Source organism: Osmerus mordax, chromosome 4 (assembly GCF_038355195.1).
Source record: "Osmerus mordax isolate fOsmMor3 chromosome 4, fOsmMor3.pri, whole genome shotgun sequence".
NCBI lineage: Eukaryota > Metazoa > Chordata > Actinopteri > Osmeriformes > Osmeridae > Osmerus > Osmerus mordax.
Genome location: NC_090053.1, coordinates 18,004,759 through 18,027,457, shown reverse-complemented (window position 1 = coordinate 18,027,457; position 22,699 = coordinate 18,004,759). Strand labels below are relative to the sequence as shown.

The window sequence follows — 22,699 nt, the reverse complement described above, 5'->3', positions numbered from 1 at the left end:
GGTTGTTGAAGGTTGTCGGGACTGTAGGAAGCCTGGAAGAGCTCCTCTCTGAAGAGGGCAGGAAACACTTTGTGTGGATGATTATCACATAGACAACTCGGCTTACGCCATGCTTTAAAATGGAAGGAGAGAGAAGGGAGGGGGGAATTGGGGGAGAGAAGGGGAGAATTAGGGAGAGAGAGAGAAGGGGAGACTTAGGGGAGAGACAGAGAGGAGGAGGAGAGAATTGGGGGAGAGAGGTAGAGAGAGAATGAGGGGGGAGGGGAGAGAAAGGGAAACCTCCTGTGGGTTAGGTGTTTGAGCAGGGCATGCCTGTGCTTGCTGTCACACACAACGTCACTGCTAGTGAAAGGCCACTAAACATTTCTGCATCGTGTATATCTATATTAATACAGTATATGTTGATGAGATGTGAGAATCCTGTCAGCTTCTGCCAAGTCTAAGTCCCAAGGGGAAACACACAGGTCACTTTCTAAGGGTGGGTCAGGGAGACTAGAGGCTGAGGGTGGCCAATGGGGAGTAGGGAGGTTGTGAAGGTAACGACCTGGATGTAGAGACTCCACATACTGACCTCGAAGAGGCTGAGAAGGAAGGCTTTAAAGGCTGTGGGGGTTCAGCCTCTAAAACAGGAGGCAGAAGGGAAATATATCAAACCGGAGGTTTTAGAGGCTGTGAGGCTGTGGAGACAGAGTACTGTGGGGCTACAGAGGCATGAGGCTGTAGAGGCTGTGAGGCCGGAGAGACGGGAGACTGGAGAGGCTGTGAGGCTATGATTAAGCTGTAGCTGCAGTCACCTGAGGTTGTTTCCCATGTGTGAACTCCAGCATGTCACTGTGATGTTTCCAGCCCCTGTGCTTCGCACACACACAGACTTACACACAGACTTACACACAGACTTACACACACACACAGACTTACACACACAGACTTACACATACACACACACACACTTATTAGGAAGCATAGCTAATAAGGGATTTACAATATGGGCAGCTGTAAAACGTTCTGTGACATTAGTTGTAAAAAGAGCAAAAGAAATACAAATGGATTTCATTTCATTTATTCTTATTGAAATACAAACACTACAGGATTGCCAGGCTACACCAAGGTTTGGCTTCTAAACCCATGTGGTCTGGAATGGTGAACCGGCACTGTAGTGGCCTTGTGCAGTTTACAAACATCTGAAAGCCATTGCATGAAATAATCACATGTTTTAGGATCTGGATGTTTGACTTTCTTCCAGATCGCCATTCTCCAGATGTCAGATATTAAAAGAGGGAGAGAGGGAAAAGGAGAACGAGAGGGAAAGAGAGAAACAGAGAAAGTGAGAGAGAAATGGAGTGAGAAAAAGGGAGAGAGAAAAACAAAATGAGAGAGAGAAAGAGAGAGAGGGGGACAAAGAGAGAGAGAGACATACAGAGGGTAGAGAGAGGGAGAGAAAGACAGAGAAGAACAGAGAGTGAGAGAGAGAGAGCAGCTTGCTGTGTCTGGATTGGCTGCTAGACGAGGAAGTACTCCCGTGTTTTTCCATTGGTCCGTTGATAAGAAGGGGAGCTCTCGTCACGTCACGGTTTCTGGCCATCTGACTTTGGCCTTGAGGTCTCTCTCTGGGCCTTTTCATGGGCCTGGGGGCAGGGGGGTGAGGGGGCTGGGGAGATGAGGGGGGATGTCATAATGTACCGTTAAGCCTCCTAGAATGGCCAGCTGGTCGACTGCAGTCAGATGTCAGCCTCCATAGCCAAGTGTGTGTATGTGTGTGTGTGTGTGTGTGTGTGTGTGTGTGTGTGTGTGTGTGTGTGTGTGAATGGCTGTCTTTGGAGGAGTGATGAAGGCTGAACTCAGTGCCTGCATAGAGCAGGCGATCATATCACTATAAGCCCTGTATCTCCCTGCCGTGGGATTGGTCAGCCAGCACCATCTGGTCGGACGCACACGCACACACACACACACACACACACACACACACAGGGGCAATTAAATCTCTGTGCTGTCACAGGGATTTAGAGAAGGTCTACAGCAGGTTGAGAACACCAGTGGTACTTTACACCACAGTGTTCAGCATACTGTACACACACACACACAGCAGATGAATGTGCTCTAACCTTGGCCAGAGGAGGTAACAGTGCATTGATAATGTTTAACTACTGTAGTTGGTCCGTTTGTAGGGCCTGAGAGTGTGTTGTCATTAGAACAGTATTTCTATCATATGTTAAGCACCTCTGTGCGAGTGTGTGTGGGTGTGTGTAGACGCGTGTGTGTGTGTGGCAGAATGTAACATTGTAGTTCAAGTGTGATGTGTGTATGTACTAGCATGCAGGTTTGTGTGTGGGCTTGTGTTGGCTTGCTCACGTGTGTGTGTGTGTGTGTGTGGAGGAGGAAAGACCCTGATCCTCTGGACAATAGGCTGGCTGTCCCTGCAGCCATGATGGAGGACTGCAGGGTCCCAGGCTCACATTAGCATCACAAAGACCCTGGACACAATATGGAGCCTTTCACTGGGAGGAGGGCCCTGGCTGCACACACGCTCTCTCTCTCTCTCTCTCTCTCTCTCTCTCTCTCTCTCTCTTCCTCTCTCTCTCTCTCTCTCGCTCTCTCTCTCTCTCTCCTATAAGGCTAGCCTGAGGCCCGGTATATTGTGTCCTGGGTGGAGAGGAGCGTGGAGGATTAATGTGAACATGCTGGTCAGAGATACAGAGATAGAGGGATAAGAGACGGTGGCATATAGAATGATGGACGGAGGGATGGAAAGATAGAGGGACAGAGGGGCTCTCCAGGTGGGACATAAACTGTACCATCTATTCAACTCATTCTTCGTCACTGTCGAATCTGTATGAAGACGAGTGGTTAACGACGGGCCTGTCCCTCCGTCTCCGCAGGTCATGACCGGTTATAACTGCTGCAGAACAGGTCGTAACCGGTTCTGACTGGTTCTAAACAGGTCACAGTGGATCAGTGGGCTGGGCCTTCTCCATGCCCCTCAGTCTGTCAAACAGCACTGCCGCAGATGAGAAACCGACAGATACCGGATAAGGGGCAGAATATTCAATCTAGATCAGAAAACCCTCCTCGACACACCAACTTCTAAATGCCAGAGAGAGACCTGAGCTTCCTATCCAGTGATAAACAGACATCACTCCACTGTCCAGAACCAGAGGTCCCTGCTCCTCTCTGACCGTTGTAGCATGTCTGTGAGAGCAGAACAACAGGTCAAAGTGCATCTTTGCGTATCCCAGTTTGCAGCATAGTTGGAGGTGTGTGTTTGTGTGTGAAGGTGTGTTAGGCGTTCAGAGGTGGTGCGACGTGGGGACTGGTGGATTGCTAAATTGTCTGTTAAGTTAATAATTTTAATCACATTTAAATTAAAACTTGAAAAATTACATTTAAATTAAAACTTGATTTAAATTAATAATTTAACAACAACCCCTCTTTTCTTTTCCGCTTTACTTTCTCTCTCTTTCTTCCTCCCTCTCTCTCTGTCTTCCCCCTCAATATCTTTATCGCTCACTCCATTCATCCCACTCTCTCACTCGCTCTCCCTCTCTCCTTCCCTCCCCCTCTCTCTCTGTCTCTCCCTCCCTCCTTCCCTCTCTCCCTCTCTCCTTCCCTCTCCCTCTCTCTCCGTCTCTCCCTCCCTCCTTCCCTCTCTCCCTCTCTCCTTCCCTCTCCATCTCCCTCCCTTCTCCCTCCCTCCCTCTCTCTTGTTCAACACGCCTGCCAAGTCCTGCTGAGCGTGTTTTCAATCTGGTGAAATGAATGAATAATTCAGCAGTAAGCACATGCTTACAGCTGGTAGTCTGCGGGCCTTTGATCAGGCGGAGAGGCGTCTGCCTGAATGCCTGTATTGTGGTGTGAGGTGTACACAGTGTGTGAGTGACTGGGAGCGGGGAGGAGAGGGGGCGGGAGGCCCGCAGATTACAGTGCAGGCCGGGGCTGGAGAGAGCGGCTGGGGGAGTCGCGGGGGTCAGTGGTGTCACAAGGCTGGAGAACCCCAGATGCTGTTCCCTCAGACGAGGTCAGAGGGTGTTCAGACACCACTTAACAAAATGGCACCCTGTAAAGGAAAGGCACACGCACACTCTCACACACACACACACACACTCACACGCACACAAACCTGTTTCAACCAAAAAGAACATTCCATGTCTGTATGCTAATGTTTGCATATTTATGCCGGAAATTACGCAATTGTAACTATCGTGAACATTGAATCATTCACATGTTATAACAGTCATCCACTGTTTCTTCTCTTGCAGGTCGCAACGAGTTAATAGCAAGATACATTAAGCTCCGAACAGGAAAGACCAGGACGAGGAAGCAGGTGAGGCAGAGTTTCTGTTGAGGCAGTAACCCCTAACCCCTTTAACACAGAGATCCTGGAGTTTAGGAGAGATCAAGGAGAGATCTAGGAGTGATCCAGTAGGGATCTAGGAGTTATCTTGGAGGGATCTAGGAGTCATGGCAGTGCTACTATGTCTCCACACTGCAGGTGCTCTCTCTCTATTCCCTAGTTTATATAGCCAGGAAGAGAAGTGGATATTCAAGGGATGTGTGTGTTGTGTGTGTGTGTGTGTTTTGTTTGTTTGCCACCGTTAAGGGGAGTCTTTTCATCGTCATGGTTACAGACTGTTTGTTTCCCTCTCTCCCCCCTCTCCTCCCCTGCTCCTCTCTCTCTCTCTCTCTTGTCTTCCCTCCCCCCTCTCCAACAGGTCTCCAGTCATATCCAGGTTTTAGCCCGGAGGAAATCCAGAGAGTTCCACTCCAAACTGAAGGTGAGATTGCGTGTGCAGTAACACAGCCCTGCAGTAACACAGCCCTATAGTAACACAGCCCTGCAGTAACACAGCCCTGCAGTAACACAGCCCTATAGTAACACAGCCCTGCAGTAACACAGCCCTGCAGTAACACAGCCCTGCAGTAACACAGCCCTGCAGTAACACACAGGGTTCCCGCGGGGTCTTAAAAAGTCTAAAATTCGGAACTTTAAATATAAGGCCTTAAAACGTTTTAAAAACTGCCATATTTTGATCCGAGGTCTTAAAATTAATTTAGTCAGGTCTAAAAAAGGTTTTACCCTCGTTCATTTCCAGAACCGCTGGCCGCAGAAAGTTATGACAAAGTAGCAAAAAAGTATTGAGTCGCAGCCTACAAAGCGGAGCTCTTCAAACGAAACCAGCAGAACGCTGCCCTCAGAACGTTGGTTCGGTGTGTTGTAGTTCTTTCTGGGGATATTGGTGTTGGTATGTACACAGTGATAAAACTACAAATCCTGTCATAAATGCAATACCTGCCCGCGAAATACGTCTGCGCTTCCTCAGAGTTAAAGTTCGGTTAAGTGTGGAAAATGGGAAAGTGTACTTTCAACGAGACATGGCTAGATCACAGCGATTTCCGCTGTTGGTTACAAGCGGTACCCAGCTCCAGGTACAAGACTCGCTGCAAACTTTGCCCAAAAAATATTCAAAAATTACTAATGTGTTTGTTTTATCTGTAAATTAAATGTATGCTTTTTCAATTACTGAATTCATTGAAATATTTTTTATTTTTTTTATTTTATTTTTTTAAAATATTTTTTAGGGTAATGCGTCGTGTAGGTCTTAAATTTCAATCTTTATGGTCTTAAAATGTCTTAAAAAGGTCTTAAATTTGACTTGCTGAAACCTGCAAGAACCCTGAACACAGCCCTGCAGTAACACAGCCCTGCAGTAACACAGCCCTACAGTAACACAGCCCTGCAGTAACACAGCCCTACAGTAACACAGCCCTGCAGTAACACAGCCCTGCAGTAACACAGCCCTACAGTAACACAGCCCTGCAGTAACACAGCCCTACAGTAACACAGCCCTGCAGTAACACAGCCCTACAGTAAAACAGCCCTACAGTAACACAGCCAGGGGCTCCGTCGAGCCCACCTACAGTAGAAGCATGAACAGTAGTGGACAGTTGAATTATGGGTAAAGACTGCCCAGCCTGTGTGTACCCGCGCCTTCCTGGTTTGGGTTGCCGTGGTGACGGACAGGATGCCTGACGCAGTGACTCCTGTATCCAGGGCTCCTAATTACCAACATCCGAGGGTTCTTATTGGCTCGGTCCGCTCAGCCCCCCACCCTCCCCCCTCCAGGCATAATTACTTCCTGTAACTAACAAAAGAGTGCCCACTCTCCCAGTCCGAGGAATGCTAATTGACTGGCAGGGTCTCTCTCTGTGTTTATCTCTATTGTGGTCCTATGTGTTCTACTGGGGTCTTATAGCTGCACCCTCCTCTCTCTCTCTCTGTGTGTGTGCAGGTCACCAGGATGGTGAGTAGTTACCCTGACCTCATTTAACCCCCCCACCCTCCCTAGGCTTCTGCCCTGTCTGTCTGCCTATTTACCTGTCTGTCTACCTGTGTGTCTGCTTGCTTACCTGTCTGTCCATCTATTGTTCCGTGTGTCAGTTCACCTATCTGCCTGCCTGTGTGTCTGCCTGTCTGTGTGTCAGACAGGAAGGTTTTCCTTCTGCAGTTGCAGCCTTCACTGACCTTAGCCCCGCCCTGCTTCATCCGCCACAGAGCCTGTTCATTCATCTTGACTCTCCTCATTAACATATTAGAATCGACATGGATGCCCTGCTGGGATTGGTTATGGTTGAGATGGTTGTCATGTTGTCTTCGGGAGTCGTGCTTGGTCATGCCCCTGTTTCACTTCCTGCTTCCTGTTCCCGGCATGACAGTACTTCCTCCTGCTCCTCTGGAAGGAAATGTCCTGTGTTCTTATAGAAACCAACCTGTTCTCTCCCGCCCTCAAAAGGGCAGAGAGCAGTGGCAAGGTTCGCCACTGAAGTATCCTCGGATCAGAGCAGAGGTCGTGGTTTCCGAGCATAAGCAGCGTGTGAGCCCAGTTTGTGTACAAAACGGACCCACTCTCTCAGTGGACCGTCCTCCAACCTGTGTTGTTTTTGGAGGGCTGCTAACAATCAATAACATGGGTTTTGCAACCTGCTTGTAGGTCATTTAGTCATTTAGCAGACGCTCTTATCCAGAGCGACTTACAGTAAGTACAGGGACATTCCCCCGAGGCAAGTAGGGTGAAGTGCCTTGCCCAAGGACACAACGTCATTTTGAGTTAGAACTGGCAACCTTCAGATTACTAGCCCGATTCCCCAACCCCTCAGCCACCTGACACCTGCTTGTAGGTCTGTGAGTGCGTGGGACTGCGACCTTCCGCAGAAGCGTGTGCTCGTTTGCCTGCGGCTCGTTGTTGACGCTGATGTTGTTGTGGTTGTCCAGGACCAGAACGTGAAGGACAAGGCCCTCCAGAGCATGGCCTCCATGTCCTCGGCCCAGATCGTCTCGGCCACGGCCATCCACAGCAAGCTGGGCCTTCCTGGGCTACCCAGACCCAGCTTCCCTGGGGCAGCAGGGGTGAGACACACACACACACACACACACACACAGATACACAGATACAGACACACACACACACACACACAGATACAGACACACACACACACACACACAGATACACAGATACAGACACACACACACAGATACACCAACAGACACACACACAGACAGATACACTTGGAGACATACACACTCACACAAATTGATACACACACACTCATAATGAGTTCCAGCAAAAAGATCAAGGATCAGAAGTGCATAGTTCTAACAGTGTTTCTGTGATCAGACAGAGTCACGGAACAGTCTGGATTTACCAGGAACAGTGCCAAGTAACCACATCTTACCAACCAGGCATGATGAACAACAATAATATTGCAACTACAGTCCAACAAAAACGTCTCAAATACAATATTGCATAGTTGCAGGATTAATAGATGATAGCATAATCAGAAGAGCGATATCAAACCATTTTGTGGGTGCAGTCTGTTGTGAGACAGTTCAACAGGATATTAAACACAACATGCAGAGAAAAGACAGATTTGCAGGACTGATGAGCAGACATGCACTGCTAAATGCTCACGACTGAAGAGCTCGTCCAAGCTTATTTCTACTCATGTCGAAATGAACCTTTGAAACCACCGCATAGGATAGACAGCTCGAAACAGCCGATAGGAGCAGGAACAACAATTCCAATGTATTTGTACTTTAACAAACCTGTACAAACGGAACTCTTCTGTTGCCTCTGTGTTTAGTTCTGGCAGGGTATGATGTCTGCCGGACAGCCGGGATCCTCACAAGAGTAAGTCCTTCTCTCTCTCCTGCCTCGCACCTCATCTCCTCCACCATCGCCTTCCTGGCCAAATTACCTCACCCAACAAGACAGCACGTTCCCACTGTAACCCACTGTTAACACAGCGAGTCCCTGTCGTCTGATTGACCTGGCCTCCCCCCCTGTGGAGGCCAGAGAAGCACTCTCCATGACCTCCCCCTGAGAAGCGAGCAGAAGGGAACAGAGCCCCCTGATAATACAGGAGGGCTGTCGGCGACCAGCGCCAATCGCGGCGCGCCTCGCGCAACGGCGTCTCATTAAACTGGGCACACCGAGCCATTGCTGCGTTCGGTCTGACCTGGTCACGATGCTGATCACCTGTGTGTGTTCTCTGTTCAGCATCAAGCCCTTCACCCAGCAGGCCTACCCCATCCAGACCGCGGTGACCACCACCATCTCAGGTAAGCGTGTCCCTGCAGGGCCCTGCTGCCAGCCTTTCAGTGCAGATACAGGGACGCCGGTTGGCTGATGGCTCTAATGATCTGGCATTAGGGACCTGGGGATTTCATGAGTTCGAAAACGGTTTTGAATTTACGGCTCTTTTTTTTTGTGGGTGTGTGTGGAATACATATTAAGGTTTGACAGTAATATGAAATTAATCCGATATCTGTGGGTGTCGCAAGACTGTAATAAACAAACCAATCATTAAGCCGTACCGTGACTAATGATTGGACGGGCTACCTGTCTGTCTGCCTAATTGCGCGCACTCTGCCCCTGCACTCAATGTGCGTTTCTATAGATTTGTGGGAGTCGCTTTGAAGGGAGGGGGTGGGATATTATGGTTTGAAACATTTGGAATTGAAGCAAAAATAGCTCGCTTTCGCACAACTTGCCTACACAACCTTTAATACGTGTGTGTGTTAATATATGTGTGTGCGTGTTAATGTGTGTGCATTAATGTGTGTGTGTTCATGTGTGTGTGTCTACTTGTGTGTGTGTGTGTATTAATGTGTGTGTGTTCATGTGTGTGTGTGTGTGTGTGTGTATTAATGTGTGTGTGTGTATTTGTGTGTGTGTGTATTAATGTGTGTGCGTATTTGTGTGTGTGTGTGTGTGTGTGTGTGTGTATTTGTGTGTGTGTATTTGCGTGTGTGTGTGTATTAATGTGTGTGTGTGTATTTGTGTGTGTGTGTGTGTATTAATGTGTGTGTGTTCCCCAGCGTACGAGCCCCCCCCCGCCCCCTCGCCCAGCGCCCCCGCCTGGCAGGGCCGCTCTGTGGGCACCACCAAGCTGAGGCTGGTCGAGTTCTCCTCCTTCCTGGAGCAGCAGAGGGGCCCTGACGACGTGAGCAGCACACACACACACACATTAACACAGACATGGACACACAGGTGCGCGCACACACACACATAGGTAAGCACGTACCTACACACACACAGAGACACACATCACGTACTGAAACAGAGATGCGCACGCACACAGGTACACGTATGTGATTGACACACAGATACAATACATATGGTTATGCACACACACACGCTCACATTCACACGCACACACACACACACGAGAGAGAATGGAGCACAAACAACAGTGACGTCTATTTGGCTGTTCTCCAGACACTGACTTCTGTATACATGTGCTGCTAGTCCACACAAGCAATCTGTCATTCTGCCACTGTTTGTAAGCTATAATTTTTCTTTATATATCTTTAAGACAGCAAACATTTATCTTACCATATCTTTCATACTTGGACAGTGGGTGTTATTCTTAGTGTAGGCACCAGTGACTTTGAAACAACCCTGTAGTCTTCAAACAAGGTGTCTGATAAAAAATGTAATACAAGAATGGCCAGATGTCATCCACACATTGTTGGACCATATATTCTACTAAAATCCAACACAAATATGGAGCGTGCGTTTAATATCTCCCTCTTCATCTTTGTCTCTCTCTCTTCTCTTTCCTCTCGCTCTTTTTCGTCCTTTTCCCTCCTCTCTATCGATGTTCTCCATCCCTCCCTCTCTTCTCCCTCCCCCCTCAGCACCTGTTTGTGCACATAGGCCAGACCAGCTACACATACAGCGACCCCCTGCTGGAGGCTGTGGACATAAGGCAGATCTACGACAAGTTCCCCGAGAAGAAGGGAGGCCTCAAGGAGCTGTTTGGGAAAGGCCCTCACAACTCTTTCTTCCTCATCAAGTTCTGGGTGAGTTGCGGTGTGTGTGCGCGTGTAGTGTGTTTGTGAGGTTTGCGTGACCATGGGGGTGTGTTTGTGAGTGTGTGAGAGACTGAGGGTGTGTGTGTGTGACTGTGTGTGGGGGTGGGAGTGACTGTGAGTGAGGGAGTGAGTGTGGGTGTGTTTGTGACTGACGGTGTGTGTGTGTGTGTGCGCGTGAGGTGTGTGTGTGTCTGTTGGGGACGATGGTGCCTTTGTTTGAACACCTGCCCTTCGACAGGTGAGTGAGATTATGGGAAACCACTGTAGCTTTATCTCTCTCTCCCTCCCTCTATCTCCCTGTTCTGTTTCTCTTTCCACCTCTCTCTTTTTCTTTGTGTGTCTCTCTCACACACACTTTCTATCGCTACTCTTCTCTCTTTGTCTCACAAACACGTTCGTTCTATTCTTCGCTCCCTCTCTCTAATATTTACTACATGTCTCAGGGGCTCTGTGCCTAGGGCTTCTGTGAAACAGCAGATGTTGCTCACAAAAGAGGATCTGTTTGATAGCCAGAGCCAGCGGAACAGCTTCAGTTAACGCTGTCTTAAAGGCTTTTATCAACCTCCTTCACACTCCGCGACCGGGTCAGGAAGCACATGTATACATGCTCAGAACTAGATACATCATAAAATATAAGTAAATAGAAACCTCAACACTTGTCTAATGCAATGTTCTGTCACAGAACCAAAAGCTTCTCGGACATCAAGGTCAGTACACGCACGCAGGTCACGTCCATGTGAAAAAGCTCGGGAGAGAGGAGAATACTAGACACTTCAAGGCTGAGTGTGTAGTATTCAGAGAGAGAGAGCAGTCACCCCGTTGTTGTTCGGTAATAAGGTTATATACAGTTAAGTCCATAAATATTTGGACATTGACACAATTTTCATCATTTTGGCTCTGTATACCACCACAATGGATTTGAAATGAAACAATCAAGATGTGCTTTAAGTGCAGACTTTCAGCTTTAATTTCAGGGTATTTACATCCAAATCAGGTGAACGGTGTAGGAATTACAACACATTTTATATGTGCCCCCCCCCCCCCCCTTTTTAAGGGACCAAAAATAATTGGACAAACTAACATAATCATAAATCTAATTGTCACTTTTAATACTTGGTTGCAAATCCTTTGCAGTCAATGACAGCCTGAAGTCTGGAACCCATAGACATCACCAGACGCTGGGTTTCGTCCCTGGTGATGCTCTGCCAGGCCTCTACTGCAACTGTCTTCAGTTCCTGCTTGTTCTTGGGGCATTTTCCCTTCAGTTTTGTCTTTAGCAAGTGAAATGCATGCTCAATTGAATTTAGGTCAGGTGATTGACTTGGCCATTGCAGAAAATTCCACTTCTTTGCCTTAAAAAACTCTTTGGTTGCTTTCGCAGTATGCTTCGGGTCATTGTCCATCTGCACTGTGAAGCGCCGTCCTATGAGTTCTGAAGCATTTGGCTGAATCTGAGCAGATAATATTGCCCGAAACACTTCAGAATTCATCCTACTGCTTTTGTCAGCAGTCACATCATTGATAAATACAAGGGAACCAGTTCCATTGGCAGCCATACATGCCCACGCCATAACACTACCTCCACCATGCTTCACTGATGAGGTGGTATGCTTTGGATCATGAGCAGTTCCTTCCCTTCTCCATACTCTTCTCTTCCCATCATTCTGGTACAAGTTGATCTTGGTCTCATCTGTCCATAGGATGTTGTTCCAGAACTGTACAGGCTCTTTTAGATGTTTTTTGGCAAACTCTAATCTGGTCTTCCTGTTTTTGAGACTCACCAATGGTTTACATCTTGTGGTGAACCCTCTGTATTTACTCTGGTGAAGTCTTATCTTAATTGTTGACTTTGACACAGATATGCCTACCTCCTGGAGAGTGTTCTTGATCTGGCCAACTGTTGTGAAGGGGTTTTTCCTCACCAGGGAAAGAATTCTTCTGTCATCCACCACAGTTGTTTTCCGTGGTCTTCCGGGTCTTTTGATGTTGCTGAGCTCACCAGTGCGTTCTTTCTTTTTAAGAATGTACCAAACAGTTGATTTGGCCACACCTAATGTTTTTGCTATCTCTCTGATAGGTTTGTTTTGATTTTTCAGCCTAACGATGGCTTGCTTCACTGATGGAGACAGCTCTTTGGACTTCATATTGAGAGTTGACAGCAACAGATTCCAAACACAAATATCATACTTGAAATGAACTCTAGACCTTTTATCTGCTCCTTGTCAATGAAATAACGAACTCCCATGAGGGAATAACATACACCTGGCCATGGAACAGCTGAGCAGCCAATTGTCCAATTACTTTTGGTCCCTTAAAAAGGGGGGGGCCACATATCAAATGTGTTGTAATTCCTACACCGTTCACCTGATTTGGATGTAAATACCCTGAAATTAAAGCTGAAAGTCTGCACTTGAAGCACATCTTGATTGTTTCATTTCAAATCCATTGTGGTGGTATACAGAGCCAAAATGATGAAAATTGTGTCAATGTCCAAATATTTATGGACCTAACTGTATATAACCTTATTACCGAACAACAACGGGGTGACTGCTCTCTCTCTCTGAATACTACACACTCAGCCTTGAAGTGTCTAGTATTCTCCTCTCTCCCGTGCTTTTTCACATGGACGTGACCTGCGTGCGTGTACTGACCTTGATGTCCGAGAAGCTTTTGGTTCTGTGACAGAACATTGCATTAGACAAGTGTTGAGGTTTCTATTTACGATTCTATCTATTTAGTTACAGGTACGATTCACTTGGTGGCAATGTTGTTTATTCCTTGACTCGTCCTGAATAGTATTACATGTTATAAAAACATTTCACAGAATGTTTGACATTTCTCTGAATGTCAAGCTAGAGTACCTGTCCTGGCCACCTGGGGGCAGCCTTGTCCTAGGACTTTTCTTTTTTTTTATCGATTTTTTTTTATACATACTGTCCCTTTTAAGTGCTGTCGGTGCCCTGACCCCTGACCTGTGTTTGACCCCCCAGGCGGACCTGAACTGCAACGTGCAGGATGACTCTGGGGCGTTCTACGGCGTGACGAGCCAGTACGAGAGCTCCGAGAACATGACCATCACCTGCTCCACCAAGGTGTGCTCCTTTGGCAAGCAGGTGGTGGAGAAGGTGGAGGTAAGAAGATTCTCTGGGCTCGGTCATGAGGAGGGCAGACCAGGAGTGGAGCCACGGCATTGTGGTTCACCTGCCTGCGTGCAGACTAGGAAGGTGAAGCGGAAGGACGGCCATTTATCTCTCCTCCCTCCTTCTCTCTCCCCTCCCCCGTTTTCTGCCGTTTCCCCCTCCTTCTTTCTCTTCCCTTCTCCCCCCCCCCCTCCTTCTTTCTCTTCCTCCCTCTCCCCCCCCCCCCTCCCCCCTCCTAGACGGAGTACGCCAGGTTTGAGAACGGACGTTTCGTGTATCGCCTCAACCGTTCCCCCATGTGCGAGTACATGATTAACTTCATCCACAAGCTCAAGCACCTGCCAGAGAAGTACATGATGAACAGCGTGCTGGAGAACTTCACCATCCTGCTGGTGAGTCGACCCTGGAGGGCCAGGGTCCTGACATCAGTGTGCACTCCAGACATAGACAGACAGCCAGACAGACATAGACAGACATACACAGACAGATAGACTGACTGAGACATAGACAGAGAGACAGACAGACAGAGACACAGACAGACAGACAGACAGACTGACTGACTGACTGAGACAGACAAACAGACTGACTGAGACACAGACAGACAGACAGACAGACACAGACAGACAGACTGACTGACTGAGACACAGACAGACAGACAGACAGACAGACAGACAGACAGAGAGAGAGAGACAGACTGAGACACAGACAGACAGAGACACAGAGAGAGAGACAGACAGACACAGACAGACAGACAGACAGACTGACTGACTGAGACACAGACAGACAGACAGACAGACAGAGAGAGAGACAGACTGAGACACAGACAGACACACAGACAGACAGACTGAGACACAGACAGACAGACAGACAGACAGACAGACAGACAGAGAGACAGACAGACAGACAGACACACAGACAGACAGACAGACTGAGACACAGGCAGACTGAGACACAGACACACAGACTGACTGACTGAGACACAGACAGACAGACAGACAGACAGAGAGACAGACTGAGACACAGACAGACAGAGACACAGACAGAGAGAGAGACAGACAGACACAGACAGACAGACTGACTGAGACACAGACAGACAGACAGACAGACAGACAGAGAGACAGACTGAGACACAGACAGACACACAGACTGAGACACAGACAGACAGACAGACAGACAGACAGACAGACAGAGAGACAGACTGAGACACAGACAGACAGACTGAGACACAGACAGACTGAGACACAGACAGACACACAGACAGACAGAGAGACAGACTGAGACACAGACAGACACACAGACAGACAGACTGAGACACAGACAGACAGACAGACAGACAGACTGAGACACAGACAGACAGACTGTCTGGTAGCATGTAGCAGCGTTCATGCCTGCCTCTCTGTGTTGCAGGTGGTGACCAACAGAGACACCCAGGAGACGCTGCTGTGCATGGCCTGCGTGTTCGAGGTGTCAAACAGCGAGCACGGGGCCCAGCACCACATCTATAGGCTAGTCAAGGATTAACACACACACACACACTCACAGAGTGGGATTAAACTCTCTCTCTCTCTGTGTAATAAACACTACATATGAACGTTCACATCTACCAGCTGGCCATGGAATAATAACACACACACACACACGATCCAGACCGAATGATTGACTGAGAGGTACTTCTCTGCCCAAGGGAGGCTTCTCTGCTCTGTATGTGATCATAAAGAGGCCTGGTGGACAGAATGACCTGTGTATAGCTGCTGTTGTTCGTGCTTGTGGGCTAGACATGAATCAACCTCTTGAAGAATTGGATCTACACTACAGAAAGACTGGAAACCTTGTGTCAACAGGCTGTGCCTCCACTACAGACTACTACCATACCCTCTGTGGGTACATAGGGGTGAAATCTATTATGGACAATAATATAATTATTATTTTATTTTGTTGTCTTTTTAATGTATACGTGTATGAGTGCAGCTGTAAATTTGTGGTTGTGACATTTATGTTTAGATTCTTTATGTACATAATTAGGTTGCTACCAGTAGACCCAGCCTAGAATGTGACCTAGCACACATTCAAGGACTGAGAACAGGAATTTAGAACATGGAATACAATTGTATGAGGTGATTGGAAGGCCTTCTATATGGAACCAGGTCTGGTATAATGCCAAGATCACTGCTAGAAGCTGATAGCATTTAAAGAAGCCTTTCTTGAAGAGGTAAACACAACACTAGTCAAGGCCTCTGGCCTTTGTCACACCCCTATGTGACAACAAAAAATATCCCAAAGACAATAGATGCTTGACATTTTATTACTAGTCCAGACATCCACTTCTGTAAAACTTGTACATAATATGAGACTGTGACCGATGCTGGTAATTGTTTCTGCGACTCCAGTGACAATAACAGACCGAAAAAATGAATGACACAGCAAATTCAGGTGGTCCATTCAGCAGTTCTCTCTGGGTAAGGCAGAGAGAAGGCCCTGGGAGGATTGCCCGGTCAGAGTCATGAACTGTACACACTCAGCAGACGCACTGGAACACATAGCACTGCCAGCGCAAGCCAGAGATCTCTAACCATCTCTGTTCTGAGCTGCTAAAAGTCCCACTAATTCAAAATCACAGAACTTTATTGGGTTGAGGCAACTTAACAGCGGACATCATGATGCATCCCCACACATGCACATAGAGTACTGCGGAGGAGTCCTAAAGCACTTAGATGGTTCCTCTCTATGGTAGTGTAGAATAACGGTGATTAGCTGAGTTTTGGCAGCATCACTGCCACACCCCTGGTCACCCCCCACCCATACCCTCTCAGCTCCGCAAAAACAACTCAGTCTGGAGTCGATGGATGCCTCCAGACCTGCTGATGAAAGGGACCCACCTGTGACCGACAGTGCTTGAGCCTCTCCAGCCTTACTCCGCTTGCTGCCTCTCTGCCCGTGGGTCACACAGGACTTCAAGCCTTAAAAGGGACAACTGTGATGAGTTAGGACTAGAGAAGACGATTACCCAATTCACAGGAGTTTTTCTTTTCTGGATAACGTACACAACAGAAATACTTTTGCCTTGCCTATCAAAAACCAAAAATACAGAAACAAGCAGGCGTCGGTGTGGTTCAGGTCTGCAGAGTAGCAGGATGTGCCTTGGGTCAGGACACTTCACATTCGAGAGAAAAGACACGAGGACGGAAAAACCAAATATAGAATTAAATTCCGACATGAAAGGAAGAGATCACCAGAATGCCTTCTCCTGTGCCGTCACAGTAAAACAATTCAGGCTTCTTAATTGTCAGTCATTGTCTTAATTGTCATCACGTCAGTAGAACTGTATTCTAGTATAGCTACATCTTGAGTTCAATTGGTTTTGAAGGAGCGTAAGTGTCGACAACCACAAACAATCTCAACCGTTGAGTTGTTTTATTTCATAATGTTGCGGACGTTGGGCTTGAACCCCAATTGCAGATTCCTAATGTGGCTGTTTTATGACGTCACTATATGAATGTCACAGAGGTAGATGAGAGGAGGCTTTACTTGGCCTGAATTGCTAGAATGTCACTACTGGGGAAAATGACATGTCACAATCATATGTATGCATTATATGAACCTATCACCCCACACTAAGACCCAACAGCCAATCAGAACAGTCCTGGACCTGATTTATTCTAAGTATACTTGTCTGTCCTTGTGTTTCTGAAAATGTTGAGCGAGTTGGTTCCATAGCTGTGAGGTATTTCCCTGTGACAGACACTAACTCTGTAAGATTTATTGATGAACACAGTAACAGCAGGTTCTGTTTGATTGTGCTCCATGTGTACATCTCAAGACAGACCTGAGTCAAATATGTGTTCCACATATAAGACTTAGCTAAGCTATGCTTGGCTCTGGCATGTGAGGGAGAACTTTTCAAGTGCACCTCAAAGTAAATATTTTGAGTTTTGACCCTTGGTCTGCCTCTGAACGGTATATTTTGTGTGCAGAAGATTTTAAAAAGGTGCTTTGTATAAATAAGATAATGTATTCAGAGTTTGGTACAAATGTTTCATATCTCTAATATTCTTAAGGATTGAAAGTGGGAATTTTGAGGATAATAATTGTGTGTTGTCACTGCACAGGGTCCGCTCTTGGCTTTGTAACTTTTTCCTCATTGCTAAAATGTTAGTTATTTTATAGGTTTCTAGAAACTTTGTATGCATATAATAGCCAATTGAAATAAACAGGCAGTTCTGATCTATTTCCTTTTTTAAATTTATTTATAATTGTTTTCTATTTCTATTCCCACAACAAATGCGCAAAACTCGTTTAAAACAGCAGGTGGCGTCTTTGTACCAAAAGAACTTGAGGAACGATATAATACGAAAAAGTCATCTTATGAATAACAACAATGGTGGCCTATAAAGATGTGAGGCAGGTTAATTGTTTTTGTTATGAAATTGCTGTTTCTGTTTCACAGAAATCTTGTTCTATGTTGAGGTATCACGAATATCACCTTTATCATACGTTCCGAAGTTTCCTGGGTGAGCTGTAAAATCCTGTCAACCAGTTAGGCCCACACATTAAACTTAACACTGTGCTCACGTCCAGAATATAGTTGTTCGGAATTAATTTGATTCATTCATATCCTATCCTATTTTGTCAATCCTCTTTGTCTAAATCTCCTGGTTTGACGTAGGAGACAGAGAACACACTGGTGTGATTACCTTTAACCAGGGGATATAGTCGTATTTCATCAACAAACTTGACATCCCGACCTCCTGCCAGGTCAGCGGAGGGTAATCCCCCCGGCACGGGTATTAATATGTACACATAGCCTACACTGGGACAACAATCCTGCTCTACAATCGCCGGCGGGGAAAAACAAACAAGAAAAACGTTTTTTGTGGTTTATTTTTATGCATATATTCTCGACCTTAAAATACTTTGAAATAGCCTGACTTAAAAAGTCAAAGGTCAATCATGGTTAACACATGAGTGCTATAGAAAACAGGAGATCCAGACAATTGTGTATATTCCCCTTTTAATGCCATACTGTTCCTATTTCATTTTTACAAATCTAGTTATGCTGTTTGTATTAGCATAGCCTATTGTGAACTACTGCCTACAGTTAAAAAATGGTATGCCCATATATTTCGGCAGCAGAGCAGAAAAAAAAACCTTACGAGTAGTTGTTGTGTCATGTGATCAAGAGAGAGAGAGAGAGAGAGAGAGAGAGAGAGAGAGAGAGAGAGAGAGAGAGAGAGAGAGAGAGAGAGAGAGAGAGAGAGAGAGAGAGAGAGAGAGAGAGAGAGAGAGAGAGAGAGAGAGAGAGAGAGAGAGAGAGAGAGAGAGAGAGAGAGAGAGAGAGAGAGAGAGAGAGAGAGAGAGAGAGAGAGAGAGAGAGAGAGAGAGAGAGAGAGAGAGAGCGTGGATAGATTGGGCATGAGAGAAAGAGCGAGAGAGCGCGCTTGGAGAGCTTGGGGAGGAGAGAGTCCCGTTGCGCGCAGAGGGCGTTCCCTACTCGAGTGCGGCTCCAAACTTCTCGCCTCAGAATAGAACTGCGTCTCCAAGGCGAGGAAGGACGCTCTTCTCACCGCTCACGGCTGGGATTGGAAAATGGGGGGGATGTTCCCATCAATAAAGTATCGGATGGCGCCCTGCCTTCCTCGGAAATCAATGTAGGACTAAGAGGATTGGGAAGGATATGCTTCTTTGAAAAAACTGTGAACTGTTTTCCTCCTGGCATGGAAAGTGGGACCACGAGTTTATAGGCAAGAGGGAAAAAAATAAGGATTTATTGAACACGTCTCTTTCCTGGACCAGGTATGGATCCAGACGAATGCAAAATCTCGGTTTGGGTGTGCCGAGAGGAGAAGCTAGTCTCCGGGCTATCCAAACGCACCACCAGCGCCGATGTTGTGAAAGTTCTCCTGGAAGATCAGAACTTGCAGCAAGGTGCGTCCGCGGGGATGCTGTCCGGCGCGCCACATTCCTACTGCATAGTAGAGAAATGGAGAGGGTTCGAGAGGATCTTACCCAACAAAACGAAAATCCTCCGTCTATGGAGCGCATGGGGGGATGAGCAGGAAAACGTGAGGTTTGTGCTGGTGAAAACGGACGCGTCGTTACCGAACAACGGACCAAGGAGTGCTGAGGCGCGCGTCGTTCAGAGCAAGGACAGCCCGTGCGTTTTCAAAGGAGCGCCGCGGGTCACTATGGCTATCACCCAGGAAAAGCAACGGCGAATTGTCAGAAAAGCTTTTCGAAAGTTGGACAAAATCAACAAAAAGAAAGAAGAGTCTGTGACCAAGGACAAGTCCTCTGTGGAGAAAATGGAGACCCTGGTGCACTTGGTGATATCTCAGGACCACACCATTCGCCAGCAGATCCAGAGGGTCACAGAACTAGACAGAGAGATCGACAGGTACGAGGCTAAAGTACACTTTGACCGAATTAAAAGACATGGCGTAAACTATGTGCAGGACACATACATGGTGGACTCGAGTTCGGAAACTGTCTCGAAAGCACAGAAGGACATCCTGTGCACAGCGGAGGCCATCGCTCAATTTGAGGAGTACGCGCGCAGATGCGAAGAGGTCATTCGGCTTCAGGAGGAGCTGACTGAGCGCGAGGCGCTCATGGAGAGCATCACAGGTGAGATCCAAGAAGAACTCAACCAAAGGTGGATGAAACGACGACGGGATGAGCTCTCGGGCAAAGATACAGACAGTTTAGCCGACTCTGTGGACTTGAGTACGGCAGCTGCTGCAGCTCCGTCCTCTGGCGCAACCTCCGGGCCCGCGGAGACAGATGTTGACAGTTTATCGGAGAACGACTTGGTAGTGGAGGAGGAGAGAATCAAAACACAGCTAGACACAAGTTTATACATCGGTCTCCGTTTGAACACGGATTTAGAGGCTATTAGGGGTGATTTGGACTTAAGCCAGGAGTTATGGGACGCGAAAGAAAAAGAGCTAACGGCTTTGATGGCCAAAGTAGACGCAATGGATTTAATGGAGGAGAAACTTACCGAGGTTGTTGAAGAGGAGTCCGTTGTTACCGAGGCTGACATTTTGCCATCCCTGGAAAAGAGCGGGTGGGTGGAGCAGGCTCGGGGTCTATCCAAGACCTGCAACACAAACGACGAGGACTCGGACACCGGCCTAAGCTCAATGCATAGTCAAGACTCAGACAATCCCCCCGTGTGCGAGTCACTGGTTTAACTTGGATGGAGAACTCAAATAACTTTAAAGTGTATGCAAACAACCTACAAACTCAGGGGCAGTGTGATTCTCCAAGAATAATAAACTACTGTACATCAGCATGGACACACAGTATAGTAGCAAGTCTGTACCCATTGCCAATGCACAAAAAAAAAAGCTATGAGGAATTGTGTATATTGAAGTACCACCGATACCTAGTTTGGCTATTGACCCAGCTAATATTTAAGATAATTGAAAAATTGATGCTAAAATGGTGACACGTGTGAAAAGCTATAGCTATTGACTCACACAAGTATTATTTATATAAACAATGTCTAGACTAGGGATTTTACGCCGGCACTGATACATAACACAGCGGTAGCGCCATTCAGCGTATAGCCATGAACTTAATTATGGAATTAAAGTGTAAAAACATGCTCAATTTGTGTTGTTCAGTTCTGTGCGTGAAAGGTAACTATAATCAAGTTTACTTGTGAGAATGTTCGACAGAAGTTGACCAGCATTCCTGGCGTGCAAGCGCCCACGCCTCGGCAGTTTGCTATGTTCTGGTCGATGTGTTTGTCATGCACGGTTGTAGTTAATTGGATTTTCAGAACCAGTGACGCGTAAACTACTGCATTAATTATGACAAGTGGAAATGCATACCTGTCACAGGTCTGGTATAGCTAATGCCGACGGAACTTTCCAAAGGAACCTCTGTTCTACAGCGGAATGCTGTAAGAATAGCTTATCTGCAGTGCACATGTGTGTGGTGGCGACGACGACTGTTCACAAACCAACCGTGCGAATTCCAGACTATTACGGTAGCAAAAACTGTTAAATAACAGTTTCCACGCCAGACAGCGAGAACGCAGCGGCTTTTCTAAGTGCTTTATAATTAGCATTGCCACATTGACCAACACTCCTCCTCTCAGCTGTACGCAATGCAGGGGCAGTGATCGGTCGAGTCTGAGGCATTGAGGCACTGTAGTTCAAACCATCATCTGTTGCAATATGGAGTTAAAACATGTAGGTTGTGACCGAACGGGGGCAGGGGGTTTTCAGAGGGATAGAGAGAGGTAGCCTAAAGATAAGCAAGAGTGCCTGAAAGTAAAGTTTAATGGAAGGATACTTAGCTAAGATCATTTCATGCTAATGTTGTCAGACTAGCCCTGTCACCTGACCTAGCTTGTTTAATTCATCCATGTAGTTGATACTGACTTTCCCTCCAGTTCCTTGGCAATCATCAACTGTAGTCTGGTTCAGTTACAGTCGAGAGGACCTGGCGCAGGGCCTGGACCTGGACCACAGAGTCAAATATGTTTTTGTGGTTCGGTTGGTTTCTGAGCAAGTCAAATTAGGATCCTGACTAGAAATAGGATTTCATCTTTATCTGTTTGTTAATCACCAAGTCTGCTTTTGTGTCCGGGCATTGGTTGCGTGTGTGCATGTGTATTTGTGTGTGTGTGTGTGTGTTTGAATGAGTATCAGATTAAATGTGTCTGTGTGTGTGTCTGTTGTGGTGACCCCCTGGTGATCTGCCAGGCACGAGAGGCAGGGCTTCACACTCTAAGGCTTACATAACTGCTTGTGAGAGCCGTGTGAGAGTGTGTGTGTTTGTGTGTGTGAGACAAAGGCATCACAGCAAGGGGCTTATGTGTGAACGTCAGCTGTTTGACAACAGACAGAAATACAGTATGTCCTGTATAACATTAGTCTGCTCCCGGATACCCTTTAGTGACAATTTAGTCTGGTTTTACATCTATAATCCACATATTTTATTTTCGGATTAGGCCGTCAAAGCGTCTCCTGCACTCATATAACCAGGATGCCATAACCAGTCGTCACGGAGATCGCTGTCTCTCCGTGACTGAAACTGATAGTAAACAGCGGTAGATTTTCGATCCCGTAGATAAGATCTGGCTGTTGAAGCATGTGATCTAGTCCTGTAGCGTCCCCAGTCTCTCACAGAGCACACACAGTCCCATCTCTCAGGTTTCTGTGCTTGGGTAATCCTGTAC

General features: G+C 46.9%; 2 protein-coding genes across 3 annotated transcripts in view; both read left to right on the top strand.

Annotated features, from left to right (window-relative positions):
* The window catches only part of LOC136942614 (transcriptional enhancer factor TEF-1-like), a 34,802-nt gene extending 17,077 nt beyond the window's left edge, over nt 1-17,725 (top strand). Inside the window, exons 4-13 of one of the 2 annotated variants that reach the window (XM_067235608.1) lie at nt 4,254-4,318; nt 4,707-4,769; nt 7,265-7,399; nt 8,134-8,180; nt 8,550-8,611; nt 9,371-9,495; nt 10,193-10,357; nt 13,360-13,500; nt 13,749-13,901; nt 14,917-17,725. In XM_067235608.1, coding sequence (XP_067091709.1) covers nt 4,254-4,318; nt 4,707-4,769; nt 7,265-7,399; nt 8,134-8,180; nt 8,550-8,611; nt 9,371-9,495; nt 10,193-10,357; nt 13,360-13,500; nt 13,749-13,901; nt 14,917-15,030 — 1,070 coding nt within the window. In that variant the 3' untranslated portion in view covers nt 15,031-17,725. Of the gene's footprint in view, nt 1-4,253; nt 4,319-4,706; nt 4,782-7,264; nt 7,400-8,133; nt 8,181-8,549; nt 8,612-9,370; nt 9,496-10,192; nt 10,358-13,359; nt 13,501-13,748; nt 13,902-14,916 lie in introns of both variants that reach the window. The other variant, XM_067235606.1, reaches the window with a different exon arrangement.
* A 1,338-nt stretch (nt 17,726-19,063) lies between these two features.
* Nucleotides 19,064-21,109, top strand: LOC136942613 (ras association domain-containing protein 10-like). Its single transcript, XM_067235605.1, has one exon. It carries the CDS (start codon nt 19,302-19,304, stop codon nt 20,697-20,699), a length of 1,398 nt encoding a protein of 465 aa, XP_067091706.1. The 5' UTR covers nt 19,064-19,301; the 3' UTR covers nt 20,700-21,109.
* Nucleotides 21,110-22,699: the final 1,590 nt, after the last annotated feature.